This window comes from Microplitis mediator, chromosome 6 (genome assembly GCF_029852145.1).
Source record: "Microplitis mediator isolate UGA2020A chromosome 6, iyMicMedi2.1, whole genome shotgun sequence".
In the NCBI taxonomy this organism is placed as follows: domain Eukaryota; kingdom Metazoa; phylum Arthropoda; class Insecta; order Hymenoptera; family Braconidae; genus Microplitis; species Microplitis mediator.
The window spans coordinates 16,415,710-16,432,014 of NC_079974.1; the positions used below are offsets into that span (position 1 = coordinate 16,415,710).

Genomic DNA, 16,305 nt, shown 5'->3' on the forward strand with positions numbered 1-16,305 from the left:
ATAAACAGATAATTTATTTATATAATTTTTATATTAAAATTTTTTTGCTTACAAAATATTTTTTTTTGCGCATCTAATTGATAAGTTTGAATGTAATATGCATTACATTCAAACTTTTCGCGGTAAATTCAAATTCTTATATTTAATTTTTTTTTTATTTTTGCGGATTAATAAATAAATCGATAATTCATATAATTTTTATATTAAAATTTTTTTTTTGCTTATAAAATTTTGACTGACATTTTTTTTGCGCATGTAATTGATAAGTTATCGATAGAGTGACGTCGGTATTTTAGGAAGTTTAAATATCGATTGAAAATAAAAAAAAACATGCAATATAATGACTGATAATGAGTGACATCTGGAAGACGAGAAGGAATGTCTATTGGAATTTTTTTTTTTTTATGACCGCGGGGTTCGTCGTTTTGAAACGCGGGATCTTGTTTAAGTTGCAGTTTGGAAGCCACGCGCTGCGCATGTATCCTGAGAGAAGAAGCTTCCTTTTATCGCGGCGGATTTTTTTTTAATAAAATTATTTATTAAATTACAAATATTTTAAAATACTAATACTACAATTGTTAATGTGTTAATTAATAATTAAACTTTATAATAATTATTGTGTTTTTATAGACTGTGCCAAAGTGTTAGTGTGAATTTTTTTCTATTATTATCTACGTCTTTAAATAAAATAATACGTAAGTATTTTTATCTTTTAAAAAAAATATCAATAGTTATTTCCAATAAAAAATATTAAGGAAAATGATAGAAAGTTTAGTACATAATGAATGCATCGTAGGGAAAAGTGAAAGTTGTAAATACCGAAAATTTTGCAAAACCAAACAACGAAAATATAAAAAAAGTAAATTTATTGCGCTTAAAATATTCGAGATTTATGAATGCTAAAAAAACGGTAGAAGGACGCGCGAGGGATTGTAAGAAATACCGCAGGTACAAAAACTACCTGAATGATTTTGGATGTTGGTCTTGGGCAGAAGACCGGTAGGCAGTTATTCATATTCGTTAAAATACAGACTAAAAGACGCGTACAGACTATACTTATATACTCTTCTTTTTTAAAATTTCTTAACACACTTATACCTTGCAGCCTCAAACCTTACACTGTTGTCACTACTACTACTACCTGAAACGACTACATCCAACAAGGACAGATCCAAGAAAATTTACCGCGTCATACTTTGTGCCTGACATTTTTGCACCTGCATTTTATTTAAATTATCCTGGAAATGTCAGGTTCCGTCACGTCAAAAGTAAACTTTCAATAGTATGCCGCTGTGTAAATCCATTAAGTGCTGAGTCTTTCGAAAAATATCTGAGACAGGTACATCCGCGTCCTTTATTTTTATTATTATTATTACTACTACTACTACTATATCTATATACATAAATACATTTATTTCTAAATATAATACAGAATGTGTCCAAAGCTTAATCCTTTGATTAATTGTCCTCAAAAAGTTAATGCTCATTGAAGTATGTAATAAACATGAGTATTAAGCATGTGCAAAATCAGAATTAAATTTACTCAAGTATGTACTCAACTGGTACACACTCTCATCCTGGTCTGGTTACTGGTTACTGGCGCTTGCCTCGAATCTTTACTTTATAAGGGTGAACATATATAGTATGTAGTACCTACATGCTCATTTCGACAGCTGTGTTGAAACAACAATGGTTTTTGTCAAGCACCCCGTTGAGTTGATCGAATGAGCCCACTGAGTGACCCTATGCTGAATCTTGGCTCCTCCTCGATGTATACACATCAGTAATACTATACTGTATACTTAGTATAAATTTTTTGTATAAATATATGTAACAATCTCGTCATCTCGTGCATTGACTTCTCATCCTTACAATAACTGTAATAAAAAAAAAATAGTAGTAATAATAATAATAAAAGAACGTGTAATCTCTGACGTTAATTATTTATTAGGCTGTTGATAATGGTGATGATGCAGTGATCACTATTCTAATGTAATGAGAGCTAAGCGGGCAGAAGTAAAAGGCAAAAAGGGGACAATTGTATGAGCGGCTTTTCATTCAAATCAAAGACATGGGTCAGAGAGAGCGAGTGACATCGTGAGAATAGTTACATATCTACGTATATATGTATATATGTGAATGTATTTATATATAATACATTAGTAGTGTTAGGGGATGATGATGATTCTCTTCGCTCGTGCGGGCCATCTGAATCTCACTTACTCACTCATTCACTCACTCAGTAAACACACATGAATTATTTTAAATCCAATGGGCATTTCAGTCATACGGTTAATGCGGGATGACGAATCAACGCGCCAGATCGTAAGAGGGTAAATGCTGAGGGGCTGTATCTATTCGCTCTATTTAAACACACAAAAAAAGTATCAGTATTGTAAATATATAAATAGATGTATAATGTATATTATAATACCTGATATCGCGTACTAAGAAATAAAGAAAGACAATATGTATATGTATATAGGTGCGCATTACGAGCACATAAATGCGCAGACGGTACTTTCAATATTAATTATTCATAGACATTGATTCAGTGCATATTAAACTTTGCTCGAAATATCCAAGTCTTTTGTTGTAGAGACACATCCTCGAGCTTTCCAGTTTGTGGGTAATCTTTCAAAGCTCACCACCTTTAGGACTACTTTTTTTCCATCTAGCGCCACCAACAACGACTCAATTACCGTCTTTGTGTCTACCCTTTACTTTTTATTTATTTACTTTTTTTTTATGTTATCATTTTTTTCTGTATCTTTCTCTCCGACGCATACTCGTTTATGCGAGAAAAAAGAGATTAAAAAGTCTAACATTATTTTTTTTTTTTTACTGTTTTTTGTTGCAGACAATAAAAGAGATAAAAATGAGGAAACTGATGGAATTGATATTTATGATACAATTACTTGCTTATGGCTGTTACTCTATGCCATCTAGTCAATTGTCTGTGCAAACAATAAGCCACAGCAGTTCATCGACAATAAAAAATAATAATAATATTAAAGGAAAAAAAAGCCCACAAATAAATATTTGTAATCTTGAACAACTTGAAGAACCGATTATTTGTAATTGCGATGTCAGCAAAATTGGTAATGCCACTGAGGCTAATTGTGTTGTATTGGATGCAACAAAACCCGATGACACAATATGGGATTATTTTATGTCACAAGTATCACTTGAAAAGTTGTCAATGAAAGTCAGAATTGGTGGTCTCATGTCTTATGTACCGAGTAAAATAATTAAATCGTTGACAAAATTGAAAATGATAAATGTTAGATATGCTAATTTTGACGAAATAAGTGAGGGTGCATTTGCTAACCAACCAAGCGTTACTGTTGTTGACATTGCTGAGTGCGGTATCATGCAATTGAAAAAACATTCATTTGTAAACATGACTCAGCTAGATTTTATCAATCTCGACGACAATCAAATCGTCGAGATCAATAGGTAAGAAATTTTTTTTTTCTCCATTCATTTACTTGCGATATTTTTTATGATCCATAAAAAAATAAAATTTTTACACTTGAATAAATAATAAATAAAAAATAAAAATAACTAGAGGATAGAGATTAATGGTTGAATGAATTTGTTTTTTAGGGAGGTCTTTGTCAATCTTCCGGTGTTAAAGAAGCTCTTTATGAACCATAACAATATTACAACTCTTCACGATCGGGCATTCAAGCATTTAACATCACTTCAGGAACTTGGACTAAGTGACAATAATTTACAAGTGATAACAACTGAACACTTTATGGGATTAAAATCACTCGTTCGTTTGATACTACGTTCAAATAAAATATCAGCCCTCGGTGAACGGACATTCATTGAAATGCCAGAATTACAAGAGCTTGATCTTGATAATAATGTAATTTCTTACATAAATGTCAATGCATTTGAAAAAATGCGCAATTTACGTAAACTAGTTTTGAGCAACAATAAAATAACACATTTAGCATCAGATATTTTTACCGGCGCCCAATCTATTAATTATCTTGATCTACAAAACAACTCACTCGTAAGAGTTACATTTGACACTGTCAAACCAATTGTTACAAACTTGTACGGTGATTCTGGTTACTTATCTCTCGATGGTAAGTTTTTTTATTTTTTTTATTTGATAAATTTATTCAAATTAAGGGGACGGGAAGCAAAATGGGATACCCCCAAAGTTTTATAAAAAAAATGAATTTTTTTTTAAACATTCCAAAAGCATTATTTTGAATTTTTTTTGTTAAAGTTTTTCAAAAATCAAGTGTCAGTCGAAAAATGTCAATTACTTTTGTTTTATGATAAAACTATTCAAAATTTTTTTTCTTCCTTTGCATTCAGTATTTTAAAAAAATTTAATTAATTCAAATTTATTTAATATCCAGAAATTTTTTTTTTTTTTTTTTTTTTTTTTTTTTTTTTTTTCAATTTTTTTAGGGGGTACCCCATTTTGCCCGCAAAAATGAAAATTTTTTCTATTTACTTTGAATATCATTAAAAAAAAAGATTTAGCGTATTTGAGTCCTCGAAACTTGGTATTTTTTTAAGTACCCCGTTTTGCCCCCCACCCACTCTCCCCTAGATACTCAGAAATAAATGATTTCTCAATGCAAGAAATTTTTACTTGTCACAAATTTTTACTTGCCTCAAAAAATTTTTCGTATTATAAATTGAAAATTAAAAATTTCTTGAAGCGAGAATAAATTTTCATAGAGTAAGAAAAACTTTTTTGAACCAAGAAATTCTTTCTCGTCTTGAGAAAATTTTTGTTTTCAATTTATAGTAAAAAAAATTTCTTGCGCCACGATATTATTTTTTTCTGTGTATACGTATTATATATTATTATGTACTCTTATTACTATTGATAGCAATCTATACTTTAATATCTTATGTTTATTCTCATTCACATATGTTTTTATTCATAACTGTGCATATAGAATTATCATTGGTACACAAACCGGTCTCTAAAGACTAGAGTAGAACCCTGTAAGACCCCATACGATGCATGCAGTATAGAAGAACAATAACCCGTTGATTTTGCATTCGCCAAGGGGGATCGAATTCACTAACCCTTCATTTCTTTCCGCATTTTTTTTTTTTTTAATTTTTTTATTTATTATCTTTCTCTTTCGCTTATTCTCTTTTTATTTATATACACTCACTTTTATATTATACATACACATATACGTGTGTGTACATAATTTTATTTTATTTTATTTCGTTTACGATTCATACACACAAGTACTCTCGACCTTGTACCCAACCACACCCAATTGAATCTTCTGCCTTTTGTAGTTTGACAAACATTAATAAACGCATATAATCAAAATATTTATGAGTTGCTATGATATATGACATTATTTTTAAATAAATTATTTTAAAGAACCGCTTAGCCGGCTATCTCTTGGTTATTAAATTTCCATTAAAATTTCTAGACAGTGTTGTGTTGTTATTTTTTATTTTTTTTTGTTGATAATTCTGTCAATCTGCTTGTTGATTCTGTAGGATATAATTTGACAGAAAGTGAACTTGTTTTCGGAATAACGCGAGATAGGGTGAACTTTTCAGCAAGCTCCATCGCTTTGTAGGCGTGCCCCGTATATTAGGTTTTAATCATTTAGGGGATGAAATTTCAGGGTCGTAGGCGTGGTAGTCTACAGCCCTACCGGGAACACCCCTTCCTGTCTGCAAAGCTTGGTCCTGTCTATCTTTTTGCAACCCCCGCAGCATCAGCTACTTCGAGGATAAGTCTGTACAGTGTATAGTGTATACCCAAAAGCAAAGTCCCAAGTTGATGCCAAAGGCATTGCTGTATCATTTTATCTTTCTCATTTAATAATTCAATGGACTTTTGGTATGTGTCTCATCTTAACCGTTACACCGGATTGTTTTTTTTTTCCTGTTATTATTATTGTTATATGTATACATTTATGTATTATTCTCTTGCTCATGTCGTATACAACTCACCGTAAACATGAAAAAAAAAATTTTTTTTTCTTAAAATAGAAAAATATATAAAAGACTTTAATGCTGCATGATTTGAGCATTAGAAAGGAACCTGGAAAGAAAAATAAAAAAAGACCACCTGGACACATTTTTTCAAGGGACAATACTTGTCCACCGTTGCCATTTACCTGGAAAAGATTCAAGAAGAGATGAAGGTTTCTCTCGGGATTTTATTTTTATATTATATATTTTTTTTTCTTTTTCGCTTTTACTTTACCGTTCTCTCCCTTGCTTCTGTACTATACATATATTCCTTTTGCTTGGCGGTCGGCGAGCTTCGATGCGTCAACGCTCTGCCACTCGCCATATAAATTTCTAAGAGCCTGAGGGCAGTATTACATAGGCAGGGAGGCTTACGCAGGAAATACCTAGGCCGCAAGGGCGCAAAGCATTACCTACATACATATATAATAAATAGGATTCGTTCAAGCAATTGCCAATTATATCAAACAAATTTTTTTTTAACATTACATGCTTATTCGACCTTTCATATTTACATTTTTATAAATTTAATTATCTTTTTAAATATTATTTTTTAATTTATTCCCACGAACTTTCCTTCAATGTTTTTTTACTTTTTAAAATATTTACTTGCTATGCAAATAATTTTAATTATTATTTGGATCGCTTTGTCTGTAGATATATGAAATAGAGAAATATCGGAGAATATATTACTATTTTAATTTAATGAATGCTTTTAATGTTTTAAACTCTGAAGTCTCATTAACAAGGCATCAAAGCGTACTCATTTAATATATATTATGATTCTCACTCACTAAATAATGATAATCATAACGTATAAATTAATCTGTTATATTTTTTTATCAATAATAAACTGTTTAAATTCATATTATATATCACATATTTACATAAACTGAAAAGGATAGATATATATCGTTTTCAGTTTGTGTATATACATTTTTTTTCTCTTATCGATTTTTATTTACACCAATTACAATTCGGCTAAAATATTGTATTTCATTCCTCATTCATTAATAATAATAATAATACTCTTTTTATAATATTTTTTTTTTTTAATACAATCACTTGCCGCTTTTTAAAATTAGCACCCCTAGTATCCAGTGACGCTTTAGTAATTATTAATTAGTTAATAGTATTTTTAGAATACCAGTGAGTGTTCTAAAAATATTAAACTAATACTCTATGATGATGGAAGTAGATATTAAGTACAATGACCTCACAATTGTGTGTTTCTATCGAATCAACCCCTTTAATTTTATACATATATCGCATATATACTGTATCATGTGCTTACTACATGTAAAAAATTAGCGGAGTAAATCTGGAGTGAATTTTGAGCAGATGACTGTCTATTTATTTAATCCCGTCGGAATAGAATTCACTCCTAAAAAGAATTTATTTTACTATTGACTCTGAGTCAGAGTCAATGCGGATTCAAATAAAATCTACATCACTCCGCTGAAAAAACAAACTCCTTATTTACTCTGTATGCAAAGGGGTTTTTTTTTTAAATCTGACGGAGTGAATTTGGATTGAAATAAAATCCGTAATTACTCCCAATTTTTTACAGTGTAATAAACAATAATTTTGTTTTAGATAACAAATTGGTTTGTGACTGTAATTTGGCATGGATACAAGGCTTGAGAAATGAAACAATCAATCAAAAACTTAAAGACTCGCTTGACTTGTTGACGTGTTTCCTTGAAGTACAGAATGATACCCATCACGCAAGCCAGGCTATTGAAAATAATAAAGCTCGTGTAGCGTCAGGAAAATTCAAGACTGGTGAGTGAGAAATTTTATCATTATTGTTATATTAGACTTACACACTACTGTATATATATCAGCATTACAGGCACAGTAGTGATTAACGATGAAATAATTCATGTATATTCGCTTTTCAGGGGAAATTCTCGACGTCAATAAGTCGAGGGGAAAGCATAATATACATGATGCCAACAACAACTACATGAATGATAATGATAATGATTATGATCGCGACTATTCCGATTCTACATCTAAATTTTTCAATGGAAAGGTATTGTATAGATAAATTGTCTTTATATTTTTATATATATATAAACACATATTTTTTCAACTCTATTTTTAAATAAAATTCTCCTAGGAGACTTCAAATAACTTCATTTCAAATATTCCTCCTTTTATACGAGAAAAAAATTGATTTAAAAATTTGTTTTTTATCTAAAAATTAATTCTATATCTAGTATATGTATAATATTTTTGTCTAAGTTGCTCAAATAATATTTTATCTGACTATTACTATCTGTAAATTGCACAGAATCACCTACTAAAAACATTAAGTCAGACAATTTGCTAATTAGAACCTCGATTAATATATACACGGAAAAAAATGAACTATATAAATTGAAAACGACAAATAATATCTTGATAAAATGATCAGTAAATACTATCATTCTAAATAGTAATTTCTTCATTTATAATTAAAACGTAAATAATTACAGGATAAGTATGAAAATTTATTGTCTATACAAGAAAAATTACTATTTGAACTAAAGTCGCAACGGATACTTGAAAAATTGACGACACGTATTATAAAATTTATTGTTTTGAATGTTAAAAATCCCCATATTGACACCCAGGTTCCGGATTATAATTTCACACACTAATTTTTAAAGTTTATTTTTTTCCGTGTACAGTTATAAAAATCTATATGTGTATTGAAACATTTTTCGATTGTTTCTCAATAGCTCCAGTTAGTAGACGGAAGAATGGGCTACATAAAGCATCTCTTTGAGGTGAAAGTAGAAAAACCGTGTCCTGAACATTCTAGGGATGATCCAATGGCATCCGAGGAGCCCTCAAATCGACGGGAAAATGCAGCTGTCGCAACCTCCAAGGCTTCTACTACTTATGTACAACACATAACCACGATGGGTCAATGCCTTTACTATCTAACATCGTTGTTACTCGTCATCATAGTCGTCTAAAATGTGCTGTTTCATCATCCTCAAAGGATCATCAATCCTCAATCAATCTTCGCGCACATATAATACCAAAAATATTATATATAAAAAAAAAAAAAAAAAAGTATGATAAAAGAACTACAAGTAAACACATTAACAAAATTGTAAGAGCAATTTTTTTTTTACTTAATGTTTTTTTTTTTTGCTCAATTGAAAAAAAATTGATACATACTATAAGTAAGAATGTTATTAAGTATGTATTTAAATTGACATTGTATATGTTTAGTTGTACTCAGTATATTTATAGTTATATTTTTCACTTGGCTTGTGTCATATTTTTATTTAATAAGATCATTGATTAATTGAACTTTATAATAATTATAAAGAATTCAATTTTCACAAACTTCATTTCACTTGTAATTTATAAGTATATATATAAGGACATTATTTTATAATTATTTCACGATAATCAATAATAATAATAATTATTTATTAATTAATTAATTAATATTAATTCACAAAAACCAGTACAATGTCCATTACTAGGATTAAAAGATAATCCTAATTGATAATTTATCATGCGGATTGATTCGCTGTTTAATTAATGTATTACTTATACATATAATATATAATGTTTTTATAATTCAATTGTAACAAAATAAATTATATTAACACTTGAACAAGAAAGAAAATTTACCCTTTATTTTTTTAAAAAATAGTTTTATATAAAAGTCCAAGTCATCAAAGTGGTATAAAGCTCAATATCAATTGTTTTAATGTAAATAATTGATAAATGTCTTGTCAAAGTTTTAACCAAATGTCGATATCAATTTTATTTGAAAGTAACTGTTTTATTAAATGTACGTATTTGAACAGTCATTGGTCATCGCGTGTCATATAAAACAACCTCTAGGTCCACATAAAGGAAAACAAAATCAGTTAATAATCAATATGACCTAGAATATTCTTCAGTTCATCGTTTATCAATTTATTTATATTCTATATATATGTATATATTTACATTCATATAAATGTAAAAATCTGACACTTTTCACGTATATACAAATGAGCATATCGGATTGATTGATGAATTGTTATTTATAAAATTTATATGTCACAAGGACATAAATTTATGTGCAGAGTGATCGGGATGCAAGTATAAGAATATATATATTATATATTAAAGTACATGTGTACATATATTATAAGAACAGTATAGAGAAGAGGAATAGATAAATAGTTATGCATACATGACATGCGACAAGCTCAGTGCATTAGCGAGGGACAACGAGCTTGATCGTGCATCGGAAGTATCGGCATTAACTGAATCGCGTATATCCGCTCGAGTGATTTTATAAGAGAGTTCTTTGATAGACGCGTAGGTTTTCTATATTATTCTACCTAATATAATAGAAAAAAAAAATAAAAGTCCATATTCAATCGAAACTTTAATAAAACCGATTGAATTACTATTTATTATTTTATTTTTATCGTATCATTAAAAATACCATTTAAACGTCAAGTCTTCCGGTAGAGTTTCCATCATAAAATATTTTTTTTTTTTATAACAATTATTAAAGTTTTTAATTCAACGATTGCTGGTGACAATGTACGAGTGGTCAAAAAAGTACCAGGTGCTGCGTCTTATCGCCATTGAAATCATCCTGATGGTGCTGATGGGATTCTTCACAGCCTACGGACCCGAGGCGGTGCCGTCAGCTAGTAGATCATCGGTCAAGGGCGACCAAGTGTCCACTACGAGCAAGTCTAATATTTTACAAAAAGACACATCTGTCTATGCGAGTAAGTTTCATATGGCTTATATACATCCAGACAGTTTTTTTTTTTTGAGGGAAATAAATAAGATCATGATCATCATAAATAACTGTAAAATTGTATACAAAACTTAATGTAACATGATATATGTAGCATTTATATGTATATAGACTGGGTTTGTACATACATACGGTGACAGTTGTGGGTTTTTAAATAGAGATTGTCAGATGAGATATGAAAACTAATGCTAATTTTATTGTCCTGCGTTGAGGTCATGAACGACTTGTGCGCTGAATTCTGTAGTCTTTTATAAAACTCCAAGTATATTAGAAGTACTTATATTTTATACGTTTAATTAAATATTTTTAATATCAACTTACCCCTTTTGCTATTGACTTTTTTTGAAAAAAATATAAATACAATGACGACGAGTTTTGCTCTCGGGATTGCTCTTTGTTTCCTTCAAGCATTTTTAATCTGCGGTTTTTTAGCGACATTCGAATATGCACCCGAAGCAAATGCCGCCCATAGTCTTTCGGTTTATTCGTTTGGAAAAAACGTTTCATTACCTTACAATTATTCACGTGAGTTATCACACTATTTTCATTCAACTTCATTCTGTACAATTGAGTCTCTAAAAATAAATAAACACAATAGTAAATATATTTATTCTGTATGATGGATAAAAATATATAAATAAATGATCGTTTTTTTTAAATTTAATTTATTAAGTGTACCAAGATGTTCACGTCATGATATGGATTGGTTTTGGTTTCTTGATGACATTTCTGAAACGTTATGGATACAGTGCCGTTGGGTTGACATTCCTTGTGGGAGCTGTTCTTCTTCAAGTGGCTTTACTCTTCGACGGAGTCATTAACATCGGCGAGAATGGCAAAGTACCGCTTTCTTTAATGGGGTAAAAAATATTTGGAAATAATAAATATTTAAAATTTTGATTTTTTTTTTAAATATAGATTTTTTATTTCTAAGAAATTTTCAATATATCGCGTTACTAATTCCGAAAGGACATGTTTTTATACGCCCTTTTAGCTTTAGGAAACTCTGAAGCCAAAAGGGCGTATAATTTTTATTTCATTGTCAATCGTTTTGTGGACTTAATTTATCGGTGAAAATTTTTTTCACAAATTTTCAGCTTTAGCATAAGTCTACAATATGAATTATTATAAAAAAAAAATGATACGCCTTTTTGGTTTTAAACTTAGTGACAAAAGTCAAAAGGGCGTATAAAAATATAAATCCTTTTGAAATTAGTGACGCGATATATATCTTTTTGATCGGTTATAATTATTGTTATTTATTTAATTGACAACATCCGATCTCTTTCAAAGTTTTTTATTTGGTGATATTTCGTGAGGCCATTACTCGAATCCTCAGACCATAACTACAATATAATTATAAAAATTTCTAAAATTTAACTTTGTAATTTTAATAATAACTAAATAATAAAAAATATGTATTATCAACTTAAGGGGGTCCACTAGTGTGACCACCTGAAAAAAGATGATTTTTGGATGTTTTTTAACGAAAACTAATGCATGGAATTTTTGAATGTCTAATGATATATTTGTGGATATATAATAAATACATGATAAAATTTTTGGACCAACAAATTGAAAATTCAGCGAATTATTCGCAATTTCTCAAGGTTTCAAAAAAAAGTCTCCCCAGTCCAGGGATAGCGACCGTCATAGTGTTTGGAATAAAAAAAAACCAAAAAATTTATTAAACTAGAAGGTATTGTCTGTACCATGGCCCTCGATCGGAAGGAAAAATTAAAATTAAAAAAAATGGTGGACTTTTTAAAACAAGTATCAAATTTCCTGCGAAAATTTGATGATTTTTGGCCTACCAAAATTACATTTTCTATTTGATCGGAAAACTGGAGGTTCATGGTATGGAGAAACATAAAGAAGTTGCAAAAAGAATCAAATCGATCGGATGATTTGTCTTCGAGTTATAATTGCAGCAATTTTTAAAAATGTATTTTCGAATGCCGACGAGCGGCTGCTCTAAATGGCTGTAACTCAAAAAAACTATTTGAGAAATGCACTTTAAATTTTATTATGTTATTTTTGAAGCTATAGACTATCGAACTATGAAAAAAAAATGTTTTTTTCAAAATTTCACACCAGTGGTCCCCCTTAAGATATAGAACAGATGACAAATAAAGTTATATTTACAAAACCTTTGCAGACTTTTGAATGCCGATGTTGCTGTTGCCGCTCCACTAATTTCAATGGGGGCTGTTCTAGGGAAGACTACGTACATGCAGCTTATCGTAATGGGGATTATTGAGCTGGCCATTTACACTGCCAACAAATATATCGGAGAACATTATTTTATGGTTTATTTCCTTTTTCTTTTATATCCATTTTTTTTTTTTTATTACTTTTAAATTTTAATTCTGACACTAAAGAAAAAAAATAATAATAATAAAAAACGATTTCCTTTTTATATTCGTTATTGAATTATAGGCAATCGATGCTGGAGGAAGTATGTTCGTTCATGTATTTGGTGCTTACTTTGGCTTGGCTGTAAGCTTCGCTTTTGGTATAAAAGATAAACCTAAGGAGCATAATCTAGAGGGATCAACATATCAATCAGATATATTTGCTATGATTGGTAAAATTTTTTCATCAATTTTAAATCATCCGATTTATTTAAATGAGTGACAACATGATATTGAAGTTAGCCAGCGTCTAATAATTTTTTAATTTTTTAAAAACGATAAATTTTTTAATTTTCTACATCTGCATATTTTTTTTTTTTTTTTCTAATTGAGCCTTTGAAAAATAAATCGGAAAATTTTTAATTGTCTGCTGACTTCAAAATTATGAACAGTAGTGCTGGAGATGTTTTTTTATGCAGGTACAATTTTTCTCTGGCTCTTCTGGCCTTCCTTCAATAGCGCTTTGCTCCAAGATGATGATCAACAACGAGCAATTATAAATACTTTGCTTGCAATATCAGCAAGCTGCGTGGCTGCTTTTGCAGTTTCTGCTTTAGTCTCGGATGAAAGTAAATTTAATATGGTTCATATACAGAATTCAACGCTTGCTGGTGGGGTTGCTATTGGAACAGCTGCAGGTAAGATACCATATGATGTCAAGCTTGTGATCATTTATTTTAATTATAAAAATACAATATAAATGATAATAAAATTTCAAAATTGTTTAAAAATTTATAAATGTAAATGTATCAGATTTGAGACAGTTTATAAATTTTAAATAAACAAATTAATGAAATTAAAAAAATGCGCGTACTGATTTTTTAATTATCTAAATACGCATTTTTTTATTTTTAATCCATTTACATTTTATTTATTAATTCAAAAATTTTTTTAATTGCCAATTGTCAGCTACATTTACATTCACTAAAAATTTTATGATACTGAAGTTCGCTGACGTCTGAAAAATTTTTGGGTTTTTTTAAAAACGATGAAGTATAGAAAAAAAAATATACAAAATTACACCTATAGATTTTTAAATTTCCTACATGTGCATTAGGGTGTGCCATTTTAAGACGACTTTTTTTTTCAACAAAAAAAACAGGCTGAAAACTTTAGGGAAGGTGAGAAAAGAAGCCTGTTAAAAGCGAAGCTCTTAATATTAATATTTAGAGGTGCCTATTTATAATTTTCCATTTTCCATTTAAATAACACAGGAAAAAAATTTTTTCACTTTTTATTTTTCTAGCTCGGCATTCGCACCTCATATAAATAAGTCCATAGCATAATCTTGTAGAGAATTTAACGCTCTACAAAAAAGGTCTTCTATCATTTTTTGATAAATCCATCCATTCGAAAGCTATTGGAGCTGGAAGTCAAATCTATAATAAATTTCCAGATCTTTTTACTTTTCCAGCAAAACTATCTGACTTATCAAAAAATGTCATAGAATCTTTTTTATAGACAATTTTATTCCCTAAAAATTATTCTCAGTAAAGTTTTTTGAAATTCTGCATTGTTTTCTAGTTATTTTCATTTTAATGCCAAGCTCGTAAAAATAATAGTCTTCTAATCTATTCTGAGAACTGAACATTAAAATGAAAATAACGAGAAAACAATGCGAAATTTCAAAAAACTTTACTGAGAATAATTTGTAGGGAATAAAATTGTCTATAAAAAAGATCCTATGACATTTTTTGATAAGTCAGATAGTTTTGCTGGAAAAGTAAAAAGATCTGGAAATTTATTATAGATTTGACTTCCAGCTCCAACAGCTTTCGAATGGATGGATTTGTCAAAAAATGATAAGTGACCTTTTTTGTAGAGCGTTAAATTCTCTACAAGATTATGCTATGGGCTTATTTATATGAGGTGCGAATGCCGAGCTAGAAAAATAAAAAAATAAAAAAAATTTTTTCCCATGTTATTTAAATGGAAAATGGAAAATTAGAAATAGGCACCTTTAAATATTAATATTAAGAGCTCCGCTTTTAACAGGCTTCTTTTCTCACCTTCTCTAAAGTTTTCAGCCTGTTTTTTTGTTGAAAAAAAAAGTCACCTCAAAATGGCACACCCTAATGTGCATAGTTTAGTATTTTTTTTTTTTTTGTAATTTTGTTGAAAAAAAACCCGATAATTGCTAATTGTCTACTAACTAAGATCATGAAAATGTTTTTGATTTTTGTCCAGGAATGATGTGCGAACCATTCGGAGCATTAATTGTCGGTGGTTTTGCTGGGAGTCTAAGTGTCTTGGGATATAAATATTTATCTGTATTAAAATTTATCATCACCAATAACAAATTACTTATAAAACCAATTTACGAATGTCTTTTTATTTCAGCCATTGATCCAAAAAAAATTAAGAATTCATGATACTTGTGGTGTTCATAATCTCCATGGGATGCCTGGTATGGTTGCAGGAATATTTGGTGCTTTAATGGCTGGAATTGCTTCAGAAGATATGTACAGTGACTCACTTTATCAGGTAAAAATTTATTTATTTATCTTCATTGTCAAAATACAATCAATATATTATTTTTTTTATAAATTTGTTTATATAATTCATAAGATATTCCCGGCAAGAGCTCCTAGTTCTGGTGAAAGACTCGCTGAATTGAAAAGTGAATTAGGAATAAACGCAGGCATTGATAGAACTGCTGGTCAACAAGCCGCGTATCAGTTACTCGCACTAGCTGTCACATTTATAACTGCTATTGTTTCTGGAGTAATTACTGGTAATGCAATTATTTAACATTTTTAATTTTTGCATCACATTTTGTTCGTGTTAAATATATTAATCTTTAATTAACAAAATTAATTATTTATTTTTAGGAATTTTTTTACGTATTGATATTTGTGGTACCGTATCTGAAGTAAATAAATTTAATGATGCATTAAATTGGGAACTTGAAGATGATAATGAACAAGAGATACCACGAAAAGCACGAGAAAATAATTCTAGAGTAGTCGAGCAAGTTCCCATGAGTCATATATAGATGACTATCAATAATTAAATATGATTTTAATTATATTTATATCTTTGCTAAAAATTAGTTTAAACTTTTTTAAATAATTTTAATCAACAGCATTATTCATTTTCTCTTATATAAATATACAAATTAGT

At 29.4% G+C, this 16,305-nt stretch overlaps 2 protein-coding genes across 5 annotated transcripts; both read left to right on the forward strand.

The window, feature by feature from the left end:
- Window positions 1-435: 435 nt before the first annotated feature.
- On the forward strand, window positions 436-9,596 carry LOC130669326 (connectin-like). 3 transcript variants are annotated; one of them, XM_057472135.1, is made up of 7 exons: window positions 436-695; window positions 1,106-1,339; window positions 2,861-3,459; window positions 3,610-4,103; window positions 7,585-7,773; window positions 7,893-8,026; window positions 8,718-9,594. In XM_057472135.1, exons 3-7 carry the CDS (start codon window positions 2,879-2,881, stop codon window positions 8,955-8,957), a joined length of 1,638 nt encoding a protein of 545 aa, XP_057328118.1. In that variant the 5' UTR covers window positions 436-695; window positions 1,106-1,339; window positions 2,861-2,878; the 3' UTR covers window positions 8,958-9,594. The 3 variants fall into 3 exon arrangements, with proteins under 3 accessions (XP_057328118.1, XP_057328117.1, XP_057328120.1); XM_057472134.1 differs by lacking the exon at window positions 1,106-1,339 and having other exon boundaries at window positions 8,718-9,593; XM_057472137.1 differs by lacking the exon at window positions 436-695 and having other exon boundaries at window positions 1,111-1,339; window positions 8,718-9,596.
- An 89-nt stretch (window positions 9,597-9,685) lies between these two features.
- LOC130669327 (ammonium transporter Rh type B-B) lies at window positions 9,686-16,260 on the forward strand. Of its 2 annotated transcripts, XM_057472138.1 has the most exons (10): window positions 9,686-10,311; window positions 10,514-10,736; window positions 11,442-11,628; window positions 12,927-13,077; window positions 13,208-13,355; window positions 13,602-13,820; window positions 15,370-15,452; window positions 15,523-15,666; window positions 15,751-15,916; window positions 16,014-16,260. In XM_057472138.1, exons 2-10 carry the CDS (start codon window positions 10,541-10,543, stop codon window positions 16,175-16,177), a joined length of 1,458 nt encoding a protein of 485 aa, XP_057328121.1. In that variant the 5' UTR covers window positions 9,686-10,311; window positions 10,514-10,540; the 3' UTR covers window positions 16,178-16,260. The 2 variants fall into 2 exon arrangements, with proteins under 2 accessions (XP_057328121.1, XP_057328122.1); XM_057472139.1 differs by lacking the exons at window positions 9,686-10,311; window positions 10,514-10,736 and adding an exon at window positions 11,089-11,293.
- Window positions 16,261-16,305: the final 45 nt, after the last annotated feature.

Coding starts and splice junctions, on each gene's coding strand:
- LOC130669326 (XM_057472135.1), top strand. CDS start 2,879: ATGAGGAAACTGATGGAATTGATATTTATGATACAATTACTTGCTTAT. Junction 4,104..7,584: donor TGGTTACTTATCTCTCGATG/GTAAGTTTTTTT, acceptor ATTTTGTTTTAG/ATAACAAATTGGTTTGTGAC. Junction 8,027..8,717: donor CTAAATTTTTCAATGGAAAG/GTATTGTATAGA, acceptor GTTTCTCAATAG/CTCCAGTTAGTAGACGGAAG.
- LOC130669327 (XM_057472138.1), top strand. CDS start 10,541: ATGTACGAGTGGTCAAAAAAGTACCAGGTGCTGCGTCTTATCGCCATT. Junction 13,078..13,207: donor TCGGAGAACATTATTTTATG/GTTTATTTCCTT, acceptor ATTGAATTATAG/GCAATCGATGCTGGAGGAAG. Junction 13,356..13,601: donor AGATATATTTGCTATGATTG/GTAAAATTTTTT, acceptor TTTTTTATGCAG/GTACAATTTTTCTCTGGCTC.